Source organism: Phlebotomus papatasi, chromosome 3, assembly GCF_024763615.1.
Source record: "Phlebotomus papatasi isolate M1 chromosome 3, Ppap_2.1, whole genome shotgun sequence".
Taxonomy (NCBI): domain Eukaryota; kingdom Metazoa; phylum Arthropoda; class Insecta; order Diptera; family Psychodidae; genus Phlebotomus; species Phlebotomus papatasi.
This window is the reverse complement of record NC_077224.1, coordinates 62,076,599-62,097,970: the sequence shown is the minus strand read 5'-3', so window position 1 is coordinate 62,097,970 and position 21,372 is coordinate 62,076,599. Positions and strand designations below refer to the sequence as shown.

At 33.1% G+C, this 21,372-nt stretch overlaps 2 protein-coding genes across 2 annotated transcripts in view; both read left to right on the top strand.

The window, feature by feature from the left end:
- Positions 1-21,372, top strand: part of LOC129807120 (uncharacterized) — a 443,550-nt gene that overhangs the window by 53,703 nt on the left and 368,475 nt on the right. The gene's annotated exons all lie outside the window — the stretch shown is intronic.
- Positions 9,658-20,549, top strand: LOC129807116 (intraflagellar transport protein 88 homolog). The gene is made up of 3 exons (XM_055856160.1): positions 9,658-10,728; positions 16,846-17,190; positions 19,361-20,549. The coding sequence occupies exons 1-3, from the start codon at positions 9,754-9,756 to the stop codon at positions 20,429-20,431; spliced, it is 2,391 nt and encodes a 796-aa protein (XP_055712135.1). The 5' UTR covers positions 9,658-9,753; the 3' UTR covers positions 20,432-20,549.

Genomic DNA, 21,372 nt, shown 5'->3' with positions numbered 1-21,372 from the left:
GAGATATATTTTAATTAAATCCAGTATAAATAGTGATTTTCTAATTTTTTGTTGTTGTCTGAGGGATGAATTACCTGAACAGGTTGTTTAATAACTCTTAGTGGGGCTTCCCGAAAGCCCCAAGATATCTAAAATTGAGTGTTTCGTGATTTAGAAGGAATTTAAAATCGTAAAATCATTCCTCTGAAGCCTCTGAAGTTTAAACTCTATAAAAAAAATCTCCTGAAAATGACTTACTACTGAAAATGACCTGATTGAAAATGACTTATGAGAGCTCTGTAGTGCTACACTGACTAAAACGAAATTTTACTGCTCGAACTTAAAGAGAGAGCAATTATATAATCGTCTTTTATTTTCAACTTTTCACCGTCCCGGAATTTAACCCTTTAAGGACAAGACGATTTTTTCTGACCGAAAATCAACAATAAAAATGAAACTAATAAACATAATCAATGAAAAGTTTACATCTAATCTTAGACAGTCCAACAGAGTCTGATTCGGTGTAGGGGAGACCGGGGAGGTTTGGGACACTTTTTCATGTTTTGACTTTGAGACATTATTCCAAAAAATCACGATAGTGTATTACAATTTTATGCGGTCTATAGGATACTTATGGGTATTGACTTTATAAAAAATACTCGATAGAACTTGGAAAACAAATTATTTTTCCTGGAGAAGATAAAACATTTTACTTGACGCTTTGTCCCAAACCTCCCCGATGTGGGGCAGTATGGGACGCAAAAGGTGATGTTTGGGACGCATTTTTTCTCGCATAATTTGTATTACTGCAACACGTTAATTAATTTTAAATACCAGATTAAAAATATTTCTGATAGAAATAAAAATGTTTCATCTTTTATTTACATTTAGAAATTAATATCAATTTTATTTGTACAGTAGAGTCATTTATTGTCAATCAATTATTTAAAGTATTTTATTATTATTTTCCATCTACCTATCTTTGCTTTTTTATTCTAAATATTGCAATTATGATCATTAAATTCCTCAGGCGAGTAGATTCTCTTAACACTTTTAGTTTTGAACTCATTGATGGATTCCTGTTTGATTTTACGACAACTGCATTGTACCTGTTTTCTCATTATTTCTCTGAATTAGCTCTCGCCTTGCCTTTTTGGAGAACTTGTTCGAGAAATTTTCGAAAAAAAATAGTTTTTAACGAGATTGGGCAAAGATCGAATATCCTCTGGAGAAGAAATTATTGATTCCCTAGACATTGATGGTTTAATTGTCCCTGTAGTTAGAGAAATCTGCTCCACTGATAAACTTTGCACAAGAGGGAGATTTCCAGTACAAACTGGGCATTACTCTTCATTTTGACAATAAATAATTGCACACCACCGACAATCTTGTCAAAAATCAACGTCCCATTCATCCCCTTTCAGGTGTCCCAAACATCCCCACGTGTAGTTTTGATATTTGATACCGTTATGTAAAAAACAAGAGCGTATAATCTTCTTCTCAATCCGGGTAAATCTCAGGCTTTGCTAATAACAAGTGGGAGACACCGTCCTGATCCGCTTCCTCTTTATCTCAATGGTGAGATTATACCTTACGTCCATAAAGCCAAAAATCTTGGAATTATTTTCAATGATTCTTTGGCTTGGGACGACCATATCTCCTACATAAGTAAAAGAGTTAACTTTTCCCTTTATACCCTTAGAAGGCATCAGTACTTCACTCCTCAGGATACTCGAATGTTATTAGTTCGTGCCCTGCTCCTTCCCCTTTTTTCCTATGGTGCTGAACTCTTTTTTTCTTGTGATGCAGCTTCTATGAGGCGGCTGACTATTACTTTTAATAATTGCATTCGCTATATTTTCAATCTCCATCCCTTTGATCACGTATCCCCTTACTACGTCCGAGTTTTGGGAAGTACCTTGCCGGCCTTCCTGCAGTCACGAGCTGTCGATTTCATATCTCGTGTTCTCAAATTTCGTCAGCCTAAATATTTAGCTGAATTTCTTCTTCCGGGTCCATCCGTCAGGTCTTCGTGTCTCGTTGTGCCCAGATCGGGGAGCCGCATTCTCTACAATTCTCTCTTTGTTGAGGGGATTACTCTCTGGAATGAACTTCCCAGAGAGAAGAAACGGCGGCTTATCCAAACCTTTTTGGCATCTTAATTTGCTTTTTTTTAATTGCTTAAAACGTCAGAAAGATTTTTTTTAATGATGCAGATGGATTATACAACCTGAGAAAGAGCATTTCCACCGTTTGGCTCTGGAGGTTGGTCACCAACGCTAAGACGGCGGTGGACGCTTATTAGTATAGCTTTCTGACAAATCTTTATATCTTTATACATGTATTTTTTTTTTGCTTTCAAGAGCACCAGCTCAAAAGCAGTGTTATTATTAAATAAAAATAAAAATAAAAAAAATAAAAAGTATAATCTCTGAAACTTTTATAAAAATGTGTTCCCAGATTACACAGCTACCTAATGAGATAAAAAAGTTTTGATTATATATCGCTGATATAAAATACAAAGGGGAAAACTGAGACGTCAAAATATACAATTTTTTTCAATTTAAAAAAAAAGTCATAAAATTAAAACAATAAAACTGAGGATATCCATTCTTTTAGTCAAGATGCATCTTAATATTGCCTACGATACAGTAATGGTTAAATCTCATTTATTTCAAAAATTAATTGAAAAGATCGCCTTGTCCCACACTACCCCTGTCCCAAACCTCCCCGGGTCCACTACTTTTTACCTCTATGAGCCATATGGACAAAAATAGCCTAAAAATTTAAGCAATTTTTCTGACAATACCAATGAATGATAATTTTCACTCTAATGAAAAATATTAAGTATGAGTATTATAGTTTTTATTTTCGAAAGGTTTTTACTTGAAAAAAATTGGAAGTATAAAAAATAAGTAAAATCAATTACGAATATGAGAATTTAAAAATTCTTCATTTTTGAACTTAAATATTTACTACCTATCAAATAGTTCAGGATTTGCAAAAAATATCCTAGAATCCTTCAATCTTATACCTTGCAATTACGTACAAACATTAGAATAAATAACTTTGGGTAGTCAGGAAAAATTATTTTCTTTATAGAACACCGGTGTTCCAATCGCCCTTAAAGGGTTAAACGGTAAAAGATAATAACTTCCGGTCTTCGATGACCCCCAATGAAAAACAATAGCTCTAGATGTTTCTTCTTTTCTTAAACCCACGCTCCTCTTCACCCCCTCCAACGCCTCCAAAATCGTGTTTTATGGTTTTTTTCTATTTTTTATTTTTGAAAATTATTAAGTTGTAGGGGGAGGTGAGGCTCTTTGAGCTGTGAGGCTACATTAATATACGATTTTTTCGCATATTTTTAAAGGAAGCTGGACCCTACCATAAATTAATTTAAATCCACAATTCCTTTGTCTACCTAAATTCCATTGGAAGTATGCGAAAAAATCGTATATCAATGTAGCATCACAGCTCAAAGTAGCGCCACCATAAACCGATATCTGAACATGTTTGACCCATAATAGTAAATAAACTGACATTGTATTTTCATAAAAATCTTTTCATTTAATTTGATCAAAATTTTAAGTTATTTTCAACATCCACATTTTATATTTAACTGTATTACCGTAGATGAAGGTGATTTTGCTCTTCGGAGATGAATTTTGCCCTTATTTTTCGCTAATTAAAAACCTCAAAGTTATACCAATTGTTGAGATTTTTTTTTCATATTTCAAAACTGATATAGTTTTTAGTACTTGAAACTCCGGTTTGTTATTTGAATCAGTTTGGTTTATGGGACAAAGAACACAGTTGATGGCTTTTACCTTTTCGATTGGTATAATTTTGAATAGCAAATTTATAAAAAAAAGTACATTAAATGGTGTGACATAATTATATTGCCATCTACTAAAATTCAGAATTTTTTACATGCTGTCTTTTGTCCAAGATTTTCATAAAAGTGCATTTAAATAGAGTTCTTCTATAGTAAATCACTGGAACGTGCAGGACATTTCAGTGAAAGATCCACGTTTCTACTTTATGGTGTCAGTGGAGTCACTAAGAGAATTATTAAGGTGTAACTAATGCATTTTTTTTGGGCGGACAGCCTTTAGGCTGCTTTTTGTACATTTTATATAGATATACTGTGCTTTTTTCGTCTCAAAAGCTGGAGAGATAATTTGTGGCAGTGACTGTAAAAGAAACATGGTGAATACAGTTGTAAAGAACTCCTCGAAAGAACTTTTTCTCCCACTCATCCTATTTAATTTTTTAAGGGAAAAAGAGGAGACAAGTGAAAATGTCAGAGCTTCCATTCCTTTGATATCCTTAGTATGCTTTTTTTCGACCTTTTCAATTCTCCTTTCATCGCATTTCTCTTCATTCCGTATTCAATTACTATGGTATACCTGAAAGTACGTTGCTCCCGAAATGGAATTATCAGTTGTTTGTAAATTTGATTGCAATTGAGACACGATTTTCATGGGTTTACTGATGGGTCCTTAATTATTCTATGAGCATCCTTTCGGTCACTTCGAGACAGTGTATTATTTATAATTGTTGGGTAATGTGATAAGCCATGGGAACTTGAGATGAATCTTTAAGTCGACACACATTTATACAGTGAAATAATAGCTCAACTGAATACTAATGAGACAAGAGAATCGATTGGGAAGTCAAGACCATTTTCCATTCTACGCAAATAGTCGACCCAGTACACAGTTAGGTGTGATACACAGGGTACACAGCAAAAACAAGATTGCAAGGATAATAATTTGTTTGAAAAACGTGCAATCTAAAATGTATAATAATAATTTTAATATTAAATTGTGTAAATCCGGGAAATTCTTGTAAGCCAAGAAATTATTCAGGTACCAAAAGAAATTTCAAGAGTCTCCGGAAATCCAGGATATATTTTTGGGAACTACTTTTGGAACCTTGGGTAACACGGGGTCCTTGCAGAACTGGAGAACTTTTGTAAACTTGAGAAACTCGAGGAATCCTCGGGAACTCGGCCAATATTAAGTTTAGTTCCCTCATTTCTAATCAGCTATGTTTCAACATTTTGTGTGAAATTATATAAATTTTAGATAAAATCTGTAGCAGTACGAGTAATGCACAAAAATTACACAAATATTAAAAATAGAGCAGTTTTACTCATGTGTGACATAATAAATAATTTTTTTCAGTCAATAAATTATTAGGAATGTTTTTTTTAAGTAAGGTGAAGTGCCCTAAAATCGAGCGGTTACTCAACTCGACCGGTGGTCAATTTTTCAATGTTTTATGACCAGTTTCCATAAATTTGTTACTGATTTGTATTATTTATGAAATAATTGACCTAATTAATATTAGATTATCCACAAAATATTCTAGCAAATATAAATAAATTGTATTTAAATAACTCTACCGGTCGAATTGAGGGACCAGTCGACTTAAGGGCACTTTACCTTACATTGACTTGGAATATAATTTATGGAATATTGTATTTTAGCCCGCGACGCGACTACAATAGGAATAACTTACTTACTTACGTGGCTGCAACGTCCTTTGAGGGACCGGGACTCTCGCATTAACCTACATGTTGCTTCATCGTTCCCTGATTGATTTCAAGTCTCACCTTCTATTCAAAAGGCTTTGGTATGCTAACAAGTAGCTCCTAAACCTCTACTGCCTGAGGATTATGGTATTTTTTTCGTCTGCATATGAAAATTCTGGTTTCGTACAGTAACGATTGCGGATCGGCGTCAATTATTATTTTTGGTCCTTCTGCCCCTAGTGTCAAAATCGCCATTTATAAATCGTTTAAAGTTAATACTAATAGAATTGGCTTTGTATACTAACTTACTTATTTAGGTGGCTGTAAAGTGCTTTTAAGGGACCGAGCCCCTCGTCCTAACCTCCTCCAGTACCGGCGAGTCTCCGTCAGTTCACTCCAAAATCGTAGCATAGGTCACTGTTGAACAGTCCATCCTATCGGAGGCTCCTTGCGAGTTTTTGTAACAATCTTGCTTTTAAGGAGTTGTTAGTCACTTGCTTAACCCTCTCTATAAGGATTAGATCCCTTGTTCGTAATCCTAAGGTTCGTGACTTCCCACTGGGGTTGGTTCCAATCTTCTATCACTCACCTGAGTGTACCAGGGTCTACCAGGCATCTAGACCGGTTTTAGTTGAAGATAGGAATTGCGGGGAAGAGGCTATATGTAGCACGTCTTACATTACCTTCCCCTCCCTTCCCATTTAGACCCCATTATAGAAATAAGCGGTTGAAAATGATATTGATGATGATTGTATTTTATAAGCCATTCACAAAGATGAAACCCGAACTGCCAGTCTTTACCAGAGTATTGGCAAGAAGGGCAAGACAAATTTTCGACTGGTCACCACATAGAATTGAACTATAGCCTTCTCGTAGTCGGACCGAATGTTTAAATACAGGTCCTAGCTCTGTCAGTGTTTTGGAAAGCTCTCAACTATTAGACAACTACAACCATTAGACACCACAACTTCATCCGATTTAATCGAATGTCCGATTACTTCAAAAATCGATTTTCTAAATTCCGATGCTGAATTTTTTGGGAAACTAGACGATGATTTTCTTTAAATTTTAGTATGATGTAGCTGAGGTCGAGACCTTTCCAACGGTGGGTCGGAATTTTACCTCGATGTTCTCTGACCTGAGATCTAATCAAAAATGTCTTGACCGTACTATATTTCCGGTATTTATGAAACAATTTCGATGAAATTTCAGTCATATTGAATCTGAGATCAAGATATTTCTAACAATAGGTCTCATCCGTCCCTACACCATCCCACTGTACCCCGACCCTTACTATATCCAAATGAACCGGACTCTATCTCTAATATTTATTAAGCGATTTTAATTATCTTTTAATTTGGTTGGCCTTCCACTCAGACTATTTAAAATAGTAAATGTCCAGTGATAAGCCCAGATAAGCTTATGTTAGCTGAGATTCTTTACAGTCGACTTCGAAATGCGTACAACTCGGAATGAAAATTCGATTGTAAGTTGAATTTTGGGGGTAAAGAATCGCGCCGAGACAATTTTATCTATTGCGACCATCAAGAAAAGTTTACTCGACGCGATTCTTTACCTCCAAAATTCAATTCACAATCGAAGTTTCACATACTCCAAGTTGCAAGGACACCAAGTTGCACGCATTTCGAGGTCACCTGTAAAGAATCTCAACTACCATAAGCCTATCTGGGCTTATCACTGGTCTTACAACTACCGTCGTCATGAAGCCCTTAGGAAACCTTAAAAAACAAAAAAAAACATAAATAATTTAAAAGACTTATTAGTCTATATTTACATTAATTCTCTATCACACAACTTTGTAAAATATTTCTAACAGTGTTGACAAACTGACCTAATTCGTCATTGTGATTGTTTCGTCTGGGCATGTGTGATGATTAGATTGTGTATCTATGCCAAAATATTATGTAATGATTAAGTAGAAAACAGTAACTTACGAGAGACTAAGATATACAGCACAAATAATACAAAAATACATATTTAATTAGGTCATTAATTAAACGTATTTTTCGACACTCAACTCACTCGGGGATGAAAAGAAAATTGATGATTCTGTCTTATGCTATTCATACCGTACGATAAATGATCCTGACCACTTTATTAATTATGTTTTGGAAAAATTCTCTGCCCTGTTGCAGAAGTAACTAAAGTATTTATGATTGAACCAGAGAGTGAGTTGCATTTTGTAGTAGCGCAGTAATATGATTTTATTTTCCAGTGTGTTTTATATTTTCAATTTTTAATCAATATATTTCTGTTGACATACCCAATTAATTTCGTTTTTGTGGCTAATCCAGAGATTCATTAATAAATCTGAATTCAGGAAGATAAATGTTTACAAATGAATAATTTAAATTTACTGCAATGTTTCTTATAATAATTTAAACACATTTAACTCATAATTATTCATTTAATTCGTTCGAAATTCAAATTGATGAAACTAAAAAATCTGCAATCAGTTCATGTAGCCATCACGCAATGGTTTTTATTTAAAATATTAAATGAAAAAGGAGTAAGACGATTTATTGCTAATATTTATATTTTCTGGATTTATCTTCATATTTTATTTATATTGTTCAATGAACATTTCGTCTGCGATTGCACATTTCTCAAAATGTGTGCTATTATTTGTTATAATGCAGCATGAGGGGAGAAATTTTGAAAACTTTTCTAGTTTGTCTGTCGTAATTTATTGATGCTTCCTGGCAGACAAACAAATCTTATATTGTTTTGCAGATCCCAGTTTCAAATGCCACATACTTTTATAAATTTTTCCCTTATGAATAACTTTTACCCAAACAAAAATACCGAAATTGTATTTCAAAAGTTGAGAATATTTATTTCAAGCTGTTTTAATCTTTAGCCCTTTAACGACGTGACAATTTTTGCGGACCGAAGATCACCTATAAAAATTTAACCAATAAACAAAATCAATGAAACGTGTTACATCTGACTTTGGAAAATCTAAAAGAATCTTATTCGGTGCATTTTTACCTCTACGAGAATTAGGGACAAAAATAGCCCAAATATTTAAATCAATTTTCTGACAATACCAATGAATAATAATTTTTAGTCTAATGAAAAATGTTATGTATGAGTATTGTAGTTTCTTTTTCCAAAACGGTTTTGTTTAAAAAAAACGGAAGTATAAAAAATAATAAAAAAATATTTTTCAATATCGGAATTTAAAAATTCGTATTTTTTAGCTTAAATATTTACTATATAGCAAATAGCTGGAGACTTGCAAAAAATATCCTAGATTCCTTCAACCTTCTACTTTGCAATTACGTACAAAGGTAAGAAAAAAATAACTTAGGGTAGTCAGGAAAAATTATTTTCTTCATGGGACACCGGTGTTCCAATCGTTCTTAAAGATTAACAAGTTTTACTGGTTTAAATACTGGTCTAGTCGTTGATTTTTCGGCAATCAATTGATTATGAAAAGATAATTAATAATTGTTATATTGATTAGTTTATTTTTATTGAATTGTTTTTATCTCACAATTAATTGGAACCTGTCCAATAAAGTGATTTCTATCGCATTATAAGATACATTTTGGATATTGAATTTTAGGCATTTTAGGCATTTTGGAATGAAAACAATTCCATAAAGTAATAAAAGCACTCCTGCTTGTTTCTAAATACTGAATTTTCAGAAAACAGTCGCTTTATCAGATAAACTATGATTGTACATTAAATTATTATCTAAAAGTTTTATATTTTCAAGAGTCATATATGGTTTTTTATAGTTTTAAATAGTTACCTAAACTACCCCATATTTTTTAAATTAAATTGATTACGCAATCCTTATTTGTGTAAATACATATCTATCATTAAAAGGCAACGCCATGGTTTATTTATAATTTTTTTTAGTAACTTCATACATTTTAATTAAATGAAAAGATTTTGCTTGATTAAAAAATAATTTATTTGTTCTTTTTTTAGCTAAAATAGCTGAGATTCTCTATTTCCTTTTCAAATGTTTATCTGTTTGTGTGGAACACCGTTGTGTTTTACTAGGTATGATTAGTAATATTGTTAGGCATGCGCCAGTTTGGCTTTCTTTATATGATATACCAGTATAAACTTTCCATGGTAACGCATTCATTAGATTTATCACAACAAAGGAAAATTTTGAAGTGAGTTAACAGTGATTGAAATATTTGCAGTGAGACTGTGACCGTGTTGGAAATTTAATTAAGCTTAGTGGTACCATGAGTGTCACAGGAGGTGGAAATGTCCGAGATAGTATTTATGCGGGGTTTTTTGCTGAATCGCCAAAGGTATTTGATTACGATGGAGAAGACGGGGGTGATGTGGTTACACCACTGTCTACAGGGCTACCGGTGCGAACGGGTCAATTGGGCAGAAGCACCAGAACACCCCTATCGAGAATGGGAACCACATCTCAGCTGACCAAGGCGAGACCATCGACAGCTGTTCGCGGTGTGGGTTATACATCAGAGGCGTCACGGACATTTGAACATCAGGCACAGAATAAAAAATCCATTGTTGTTGATGCCAAAAAGCACCAGTCGCCTGAGGAGAAGTATAGGGGTTTGGAGAAGAAGATTCAGGATCTACTGGAGCAGTCAATTCTGCTCAGTACTGGCCCCAAGGCAGATCTCCGGGGAGGCCTGGCAAAAGCCAAAGAGGCCTCCTCCCTCGACCGCAAACTCCTCCAGATGAGAGATCAAAGCAATGGCAATTATGTCCACAATTTCGATTTAACCTTCTCTGTTTTGTTCAATTTAGGCAATATCTATGCTCTCAATGATATGCACGTCGAGGCATTGAATACATACAATTTGGTGACAAAAAATAAAATGTTTTCAAATGCCAATCGCCTGAAAATTAACATGGGGAATATTTATGTGAAATTAGGTATGTTTCCCAAGGCGATTAAAATGTACAGAATGGCACTGGATCAGGTTCCAATTAATCAGAAAGAGCTCCGTCTACGTGTCACTCACAATATTGGAATACTCTTTGTGAGGATGGGCCAGTACTCGGATGCAGCGACCAGTTTTGAATTTATAATGTCGGAAAAGGGGGACGTGAGGGCCGGTATGCATTTGGTCCTATGCTACTATGCCCTTGGCGACGTTGACAAAATGAAGCGAGCATTCCAATTACTACTCGACGTCAGTACAGAATTCGATGAGGATGAGAAGCTCAACGCCATATCCGTGAGTTTGTAATATTGGTTCGCTTGGCACTTTTGGCAAATATTTGCACAACCAACACTGACCATTTATCACCTAGATTGAATATGTCAATTTAGGCATTGTACTCATTATTGTATATTGTAATTGCAAATTGCAATTGCTAAATTTTTGAACTATTCAAAATTTGCACTATATCAAATATTTTCTTTAGATTCTTAAATTAAATATATATTTTAACTTAAAGGGGAACCTAAATTAGCAGGTCCAAAATTAGATGTTAGGAACGATTTTTTGAGGGCAAAAGAAACGACCAAGAATAAATTTTTTCGAAAAAATTGTTACAAAATGCCTGATTAATGGAATAGTTGACTGGAGCTCTCAGAAATTCCTAAAATAGACTGGAAATGTACAAATCGTTTCCAAATTTCATAAATGTATGTCATAGTTAGACTAAAAATGGAAAATGATCAATTTTAAAGAAATGTGTATTTTTATATAAAATTTTAATTGTAATACGCTGTAGAAAATAGATTTTTGTTTTCAGCAAATATTTTGGTTTACCTAAAAAGTTTAATTTCGAATAGAATAACCCTAATTCATTTAATGCAGTCTAAGTTTTTTGCTACATCCCCCGCAATTTAACAAAATCTCAAAAATTGGGAGAAGAAAAACGCACTTCAAAGTTTTCGATCTTCTCCCGAACGCTTTCAAACCTGTTCAATGATCCTTTGCTTCCGTTGTTGTATCTTCGAAAATACTTTGAATTGGCTTCTGAAATTTTCCTGACATATTCTTTAATATTTATTTGAGCAATAAATTTTTTTTTGACTTCGTTAATTCAGGATTATTTTTAAGAAGTTACGTGGGATAAATATTTTCCGTTAGTTGGTGAGTTAAACTCGTACTTGAACGGTAGAATTTTTTTAAGGGGTTTCATGGGTCTCTCAGGTCAAAAAATAGTCCATTTTTCTGATAATAATTTATTGTGTCGAAAATATTTTCGAAATTCCAACTTTTGGGATATAAAGTAACTTTATAAAAAAAAATAAAAAAATAAAAACTTTGAAAATTCGAACGTTGGTAGCTGATTTTCGGAACCATTCCGCAAAAAACAGACCTTGCGATAGGCAGGATTTCTCCCAATAGGTTCATCTAAAATCAAAAAAACGAATATACCCTGTTAGAGGATTAGTTGGACCCCTGGATGAACGAAGAATTTTTGAAAAAAACAAAATTTGGATTTTTGGCAAAAGTTTTTGTAAAAAAAGTATCAATTTTACCCTATTTTTCAACACATTTTGTATTGTAAAAATTGTTTTGATTAAAGGAAGTGCAAATCCTTCGCTCAGATTGTAGATAATACTTCTCAAAATAGGTATGCAAAATTTCAGAAAGACCGGTTCAGTAGACTCTGAGTAATCTTGACTACCGCATTGTAAAACGCGTTTAAACTTTAAAGTTTTACAACAATATGCGCGCGCGGACGGAATGCATAACTAAAACTGCTTTACCTCCGAGAATTTTACTCCGATTGACTTGAAATTTTCAGAAAATATTTTTCAAATGTTAACATATAACATAAAAAAATTTTTAAAAAAATGATTCTTTTGACCTCAGAGACCCATGTAACCCCTTAATTGAAATTTGGATTTTTTGCAGAATTCTATACAAAAAAAAAAGATTTTTACACCACGCTTTGTCCTGTAAAATAAATTCTGTGATGCAATTCTGACGCCGTCACATTGCTATCCCGCCAAAATTTTCCCGATTTTGCGAAATAGAAATACACATCATACACAGAGTCTTCACTCTGTATGAGTGGACACGGATAAAGAGTGTGGCGCTCTCAGCGGGATGGCATGTGTAGTAGTGCACAAAAAGCGGAATAATTGCTGTTATTATGAATATCCCGCGAATTTTATCTCGCGAGCTCCTGGAGGTCGCGAATTGGAAAAATAAATGCATTTTATGTGAAAATTTCGCGGTTTAGTGCACAAAAAATATTTGTTAAAATTGTTTTATATTTAATTTATACTATGATTTATAATTATAAATAACACTGTCCACGATGAAAAATTGAAATGATTATCGATGAACACTTTGGGGTTTCTTGGTGCCTCCTGAACATATCTCACGAAGGTACTCATTTGTGTAATATGGTTATATGATTCGGACGTCAAAATTCTAAGATATTTTAATGTGAAAATTCTCAAGAAATGGGTAGAATTATTTTTATTAAGTTCATGTTACCTCAATAATGGTACTTAATAGGATGTTGGTGTACAGAAACGGTTCGTGGAAGACAATTCAAAGAAGACTGCCCTAGAACCAACCACTTTCTTATATTTTAATTTTTAATTTCTTATACTTATGGGACACCTGTGTTCAAAAACCATTTAGATATCGAATTTTCAAATATGAATGTTTATAATCACTTTGGACGGCCTATTTTCAATCGATTTGCTTAAATTAGGATTTTTTTCGCGTATATTACTTTTTAATTTGTTCGTATGCTTGTTACTCATGCTAAGATATTTTAATACCTACTTTCTTAAGCAGTGTCTTATTTTTGAATGGTTTATTTTTTTAATTTATCAATTAATTTAATCGGTAGTAATGCGGTATGTACCCAAAAAGCATGCGAAAAGATGATACACGGATAGCTCTTTTCCGTGAGTTCGAGCACTCCGCAAAGCCGGGACGATTTGCCATGTCTTTTTCTATAATTTTCTTCATTTTCCTCATAAATACCTGAATACCATTCGAATCCACGAAAAGGATTGCGCAGGACTACTTATTTTCTTTACGAAAAAAGAGCAAAGTCACTGAAGATCATAAATACTAAAAAGTTAAGGTGTTCAAAGAAATTCTAATCAAATAATTTAGGAATATATAACACGGTGATGATATCTGTACAATCTTCTCTTTTATTCTCTTATACAACCTGCATCATTTCTTATATAAGACAGTACAAAGGTCATCACTGTGAATATATTTTTACATCTATTTCCTTGACCGAAAACGCGCTTCAAATAATTTAGGGTCATATTCATATTTTAAGACGTTTTTTTTTGTTCATATTTTATCATATTGTTAACAGTGTCCTTCTCGATCCTAAAATATTCAGTGATCCTAGCTTTTTCTTCAAGAAAATATTCACGTGAAGGACACAAGTTGTCCCATACAGCTTTATTCGTAAGTTTGAAATATATTCAAGGATTTATAAGGAAAATCGAGGAAAACACAGGAAAATTAAGTGATAAGGAAATTGTTTGTTCTAGGGAATTTTTCCTTGAATTCACCTTTGCAAATCATTCCTAGATTCTGGACACCAATGTCCTGCAATGAATAGTTATTAATATAATAATATGAGTTTAAACAAACAAGTCAATTCATTTCTTGAGAATTTTCACCTGAACATATCTCAGAAATTTAAAGTGGTACTGCTCCATAAATGTCTTTGAAGAATATATGTTCATGAAACACCAAAAGGACCACAGAAGTAATCATCTACTTCCGTCTCACGAGAAAGGATTTAATTTTATTGCATTGTGTTTTAGAAAAAAAAACACTTTAGGTATTACAGTAATAACGAGATTGTTAAATAAACACCCAAAGCATTAATAAAGTCATATGGAAAAATCATTTAAAAAAAATATTTTGTTGCCTTGGATCAAACTTGTAGCAAAGAAATTAAAATTTGAGTGATTTGATAAAATTGTGTATCTAACGGAAATAATTTTGAAAATATCCCGCAAATAAAGAGTGAATGAGAGAGTGCGAGCGAGAGGAATGGCATGATTGAGAAATGACAGACTCATTGAACAAGCGTTGAATTTTACGGATTTTTCTCTAGTTTTTCGCGAATTTAATGTTTTAGTAAATCAAATCACAACAATTTTCATCTTGTGAAAGGTGTTTCTGTGTTTAAATGTGAATAATTTGCTCAAAAATGCACAAAATATGAGCTGAAGCGGCTTCACACACACAACCACCATTCCGAAAAATCTGGATAAATTTCGTGACGGACATCGGAATTGGGGGGCTGATCAATATAAAAAAAAATTCTACAGTTTAAGTTCGAGGTCAACGCATCAGCTAACAGCAGATATTTAGTTTTTTGATGTCAGATGAATACACTCTAAAAAAATGTTGTCAACCGATAACTATGTAATTCTTCAAAAACTGTCTCCAAAAATCAGGTCCCAACGGCTGAATTTTTAAAATTTTAAAATGAAAATTAAACAAAATTATAGTTAAAATGTTATGGTTTTATATGCTCAAGAACTCTAATTAAATTTTTGTTTATGTTGAAAAAAGATGTCAAGGAAATAAGCTGTTTTTTCTTAGAATGTGCGACCCACGTAACCCCTTAATACGATTATTTAGAATATAAATAATATTCGCTTTTCTTTAATTCCAAAAAATACTAAAATGATATTGTATTGACCCAGTTTTTTTACAAGATCAAAAAAAAGTTTTTCAAAATTTAAATCATAAGCAAATACAGTTCCTTAACCTTTTAGGGATCTATGGATCATCGGCGTTACAAGAAAAGAAAAAAAAATTAACTATCTAGAAGAGAAAAAATAAATTTCCATAGTAAAAAAATGTTTTTTTTTTATTTTGTGTAATCCGTGAGTTACTCACTGCTTCTTAAGGGGTTAAATCCAAATAAAATTATAATTGAAGTGAAGTTTTCAAGTAAAATATATTCATGTTTGTCAGTTTAAAAGTTTTTTTGCCACTTATAATGAACTTTGAAAAACACTGGAAAGTTTTTTTTTTAATTTTTTTTAAATCCTTTTTTAAACATATTTAAAAATATTTAGAAAAATATTTAATTTGTGCTACCTAAATAAAATTCTGAATTGCCAAAATTTAAATATTTTTTTTTTTGGAAGACGTAGCCACTATAACAAAAAAGTATAGGGGACTATGAGGCAGCTTAGGTAGAGAATTTTTTTTTGTATACTCACTTGACAAACATTTATGAACTAAAGTGAAGTTATTGAAATCTAACTGGTGTCTCTTTGTCATTAGCTGTTTGAAAATGAAGGGAAAACAGGGGCAGATTTTACAGTACAGGAAGGAAGATATTATCTAAAAAATCGAGAGCAGTAATTCCGATACTTTCTTATGAATTTTCAATGATACTTCCCACTTTTATATGAAAAATCTTCAAAATGCGTACATCACTTTTAAATTAATATCAACCCATTAACCAGTATGATGTTATAGTTTACCTTAGAATAAATATTGAGCACATCCTTTTTTATTCTGAGTAAACATCTCGATTCCTCTTCAATATTTATCAGTGTAATTTAAACATTTTTTCACAAAGTAGAAAAAAAATCATTTACTGGTTAATCTGCCCCAGTACTCCCTAAAACACATTTCCCATTATTATTTCACAATTGTACATTTTTCAAAAGCCGTACATTGCTGAACTGTAAAACTCTCTCTCAGATAAGCATTTTTAGAGTTTTATCTTGAATAATTAGTCTGATTTAATTGTTTTGAACTTGAAAATTCACATTCGGGATTTAATGTTATTAAACATTAGCCACATCTAATTAAAATTAACATAAAATAATTTAATCTTAACGCGTTCTCCGACTGAGAGTTTTAAATGTTTTAAATGCATTCGTGCTCTTGCCAATAAGAAAATGGAATAGAATTAAAATATTTCATTGGATTAAATATTTTATAAGTGGATATTGCTTAAATATTTTCTGATAAATTTGTCAAACTTAAAATAGTTTAGTTGCTTCTGAGGATGTTTCTGAAACAACAAAATAAAATACACAAAATTTATGCAAAACAAATCAAACCTACCCCTATTTTATAGGAATACCTTTACTAAACCCATTTCCAAATAAATCACTTGAGTTTATCTTGTAACGATACAGTAAAACCCATTTAGCTTGCTTTTGAGATTTATCTGATAAGCTACATCCATTTAAATTGATATAATTGTAACGACGCGAAGGCCCTTTCACTGGTAATAAAATTCCACGGCAATTTGAATGAAATCATGTGAATTTTCCAAATCATCGACTGCTAACTCTATCATAAGGTACTATAACGAGGGAAGGAATTTGAGCTATAAATTTTCGTGTAAATTTTCATGGACAGCCCAACGCAACGCAGGAGTACATTTTTGAAACAATCCGATCGGATGAGCTTCAACAGTGGGAACAGAAGCAGCAACAATTCACGAGAAAAGCCATCCTAATGACCGCAAATCTTATCGCACCAGCTATTGAAGATTCATTTGATGATGGGTACAATTGGTGTGTGGAGGCCATTAAGAATTCCAAGCATCAATCATTAGCGTCTGAGTTGGATTTGAATCGGGCGATAATGTTCCTCAAGCAGGATGATCCCACACAGGCTATAGACTCACTGCAGTACTTCGAGAAGAGGGAAACCAACGTGGCTATCAATGCGTCCATTAATTTAACATTCATCTATCTCTTGGTGAGATTTATTGTATATTGCACCATTTAGATTCTTACTGGACACACAGCAAACACTTCTCTCTACATATATTTTATTTATCCATTAATTTCACTTCTGTTCTTGACGTAAGATTGCTCAATTCGTCACAATGATTTAGAATTTAGTTTGTACCTCAAAGTCATTTCAGTTTATTACTAAATTTCGATTGGAGAATTTCATTTTACAGCCTCATTTCTCCTGGAATTCTACGTACTTTAAGGTATCTCAGTGAAGAATGTAGAGCAAGCATTTTAAGATATAGGTTAAAATGAGGTAATTTGGAACCATTTAAAATTTGGGACATTTGAGATTTTCTCATTGTTTCAGATGAGCAAAAGAAAACAAAGATCGCAAAGAAGAAAAGGAACAACTTTTCTTCCTTTTGAATCTCTAAAACAGTGAGAAAATCTCAAATATCCCAAATTGTAAATGATTCCAAATTACCTCATTTTACCCTAATACACTAAAAAAATATTCGTTAAAAAATGTGTCGATTATAAACTTATAAAAATTTCTGAATTAAAATTTTCGGTTGAGGACCATATAAACATGGAGATTTCGATTCGAAACCGCCATTTCAAAATAAAGTTCCTTCATAAAACTTTCGTTTGGTGAAATCTGCGTATCTTTGAGCGCAAACTCTCCTATCAAAAGCTCTCCGTGAGTATGTTGAATTTATTTGACATCGAAACTTCTCCGAATAAACTGGATGGTTGCTTTCTGTGGTGGCTAATTGCTTTTTAAGAGAGCCTATTCCTTCTCAATTCATCCAAGTCTTGGGTAATATTTTCTAAAGATTCATTCCAGAGATTAAATCTCTAAGGTCACTGCTATAATTCCCAAAGTATGACTCTGATAAAATAGGCACTCTGCAAAGCTTTTTATTTTATTTTTTTTTAAATTATTTATTTTTATATATTTTCTTAAACCTTCTTTCGCAGATGTTTTAAAATTATAGGAAAGAATGTTTCGCGCTAATCTGAGAATTCTTTAGACTTTATTTCTTCCTTTACTTTATTAGATTGAAACTCTTTACTAAACACCGATTTTATAAAAAAATATTTTCGAAAATATAAGATAAGCCAAGCCGAACCTAGGTGAAAGTCAATGATTTTTATTTCGAAAAACGAAGATTTCGATATCTCGAATTTAAACGAAGGCTTTATATAACTCAGAAGAGATTAATTATGCTTCGAACTTTAATTTACGGTAAAAATTTTGAATTTTCTAATACGACATGACATACCATTAATCAAATCTGTTATATCTTTGATTTAAATCATTGCTTCATCGTTAGTATATCATGTCACGAGATGCTTAATAATATCCGTCCTTCCATATTGAATTACAATGAAATATGTTATGTGTCAAAGATTGAATACAATTAAAATTTATTGGCACGTTCATAAGAATTTTAGTTGCAATTCTGAGAAATTTAGAAACTCTAAACCCTAAGTTGTATCATTTACTTTTAAGGACCTTTCTAAAATTATTAGGATGCCAAGTATTTCACTTATTCGAATTTTTCAGCCGTACAACTCGTTCTTTGTTTCGATTTTAAGATTTTGATGCACTTAAAATTTTATAAATTTTTGGTTAGATTTTTTTTTAATTTGTGATTTTCACTTATGTGGTCAAATAGTTTTAAGTAAAAATGCACAAAATTTATATAAATTTTGCAGAGAACAACTCAAGGAATTTGTTCCTTTATCTCTTTAACTCTAGAAGAATTAACTTTTTAGATAAAATTGCATGTGCTCAATTCTTCTCATTTGCAGAAGAAACACATTTTAAACAAGAAGTTTTTTTTAGTCTTTAAAGGTTGTAAAGTGACACGAAAATTTTAAAAACTAGTATATAGATTCAGAAAGAGAGTAATTAAATTAACATATTTCTGTTTTTACTTTCCCAAAATCAGGAAAAGTAAATGTAGATCAGTAAAAAAATTGAAAAATAGTAAATTTTTCTTTATGAATATTTTTGGTATTCCTCGAAAGTTTAAAAATTACAAGTGCCTGAATTTTTGAAAAATAAGTAACTTAAAGATTTATAATGTTTTCAAGTTTTTAAAGCTTAAAAAATATAAAAACTATAATTTTGATATTTGCTTTGGATTCCTTAAAAAGTTATTTAAAAACTTGTTCCGCAGATGAATAATTTGCAAATGGCTTCGAATTATGCTGAATCAATGAGACGCTTGGATTCTTACAATCCGGCTACGCTCATCAACAACGGCGTCTACGAATTGATGCGTGGTGACTATGAAACCGCTAAGAGTATGTTTGAGGCAGCCGTTGAAATTGATGCTACCTCATTTGAAGCATTGTACAACCTCGGATTGGTCAATAAGCGTCTCAATGATTTTGACGCAGCTCTTGGATATTTCCGAAAACTGAGCACCATAAGTATTCATGAGGTTCATCCACAAGTACTATATCAGATGGGGAACCTCTATGAATTGGTTAATGATACAGGAGCTGCTCTAGAGCTCTATCTCCAAATGCTGGGATCTCAGTTCCTGGATGATGAAATCCTCCGAAAGATTGGATTGATTTATGAGCAAGAACCTGACCAACAATTGGCCTTTCACTACCACTTGGAATCCTATCGGGTCAACCCGGTTAATATGAACACTATTAATTGGATTGGAACTCACTACATTCGGCTTCAGGTAGCTGAACGAGCTATCCCTTACTACGAACGGGCAATTATGAACAATCCCAATAGTACTTTTTATATGATAAGGACTGCTGGTTGCTGTATGAAAGTGGGACATCATAAGAAAGCCCTACGCTTCTTTCAGGATATCTATCGCAGATTTCCGGACAATGCTGATTGCCTCAGGGCTCTGATACGGATTACTCATAATAGCCATCCACAGCTCCATGAGAAGTACAAGTTGGAGCTGCAGCGGCTGACAAAGACGAAGGACACGAGGAAGCGAATAGGAAGTAGTGTCTCATCCCTCAACATGACAATTGGCAGACGCACAACATCGGCAATAACTCAGGATGGGGATAATTCTGCCTCATCTGTCAATTTCGGTGACTACGCAGAAGAGCACGTGGGCAGAACACCAGACGGTCCCAGTGACTTCTATACAGATCCCTTGGGTCCAATGGCAGCCAGACCGAGAACAGGAATGAGACCGAAAACAGGAACATTTGACAATGAAGACACTGACGATGACATTAATCCCGAGGAGATGCTGCCCCAGTAGATGTATCTCCTAATTGGACAGTACTGTTGCATTTTTTTCTACAGATCTCTTTTTTTATTTTACTCCTCACTATGTATGACTAAAAGGGAATAAAATGTTCTCCACAGAGTATTCAAAGCTTTTTTCTCAATGCCCCACACCACAGAAATCAACCATGTGAATCAGTGCAAAATGCCATAAATCGTCCTGTGAGAGAGATATTATACTCAAACTAGGGTGGGGTAAAATACAGTCAGTCTTTGGTGTTGGGAAAATTTTTCATAAAAGACTCTTTTATGCACTGAAAGAAAAGTGAGTGTTGCTAGCAACACATAACGAGCGTAGATGTAACACAGTATCCAAAATTTTTGTTGGAAAATTCATTAACTTAAGAATAATAAACGACGTTGATCTTCCCATGTTTTAAACCGAATTATTTTGAATGTGGAAGAACGCGTTGAATTTACACTGGGAAATTCAACTCGTTGTTGCTCATGAGGGCTACTTGCCAATAAGGGGTGATTTTTCATTACACTGAGAAAAAAAGAAGGTGCGATTAACTTGTTTCCTCAGAACTTTAACACTTTTTAAAAATAAATCAACATTTTTTAATGTTAATTATACACCTTTTTAAGGGTAAAATTAACATGAAAAAGGGTAACTTTAACCCCTAATACACCTAAAACGGCTAATAGTTACACCGACTTTGGATCACTATTGTAAGGTAATATTAACATTTTCGGAATGTTATTTTAACTTTTTCGGATTTCTCTCAATGTAGGAATTTAAAATCTTTTCTTGGGGGCTGAATTGTGAGAAGGCGTGGAGGAAATTATCGAACCCGGTACAAATGCATTTTTCACTGATGCTCATATGTTGAAGGATCCTCTGGCGCTGGGTACCACTGTCTAGAACTTGGACTTAGTGGATCGGTGCACTGGTAAAAATAAAAGAATCAAATT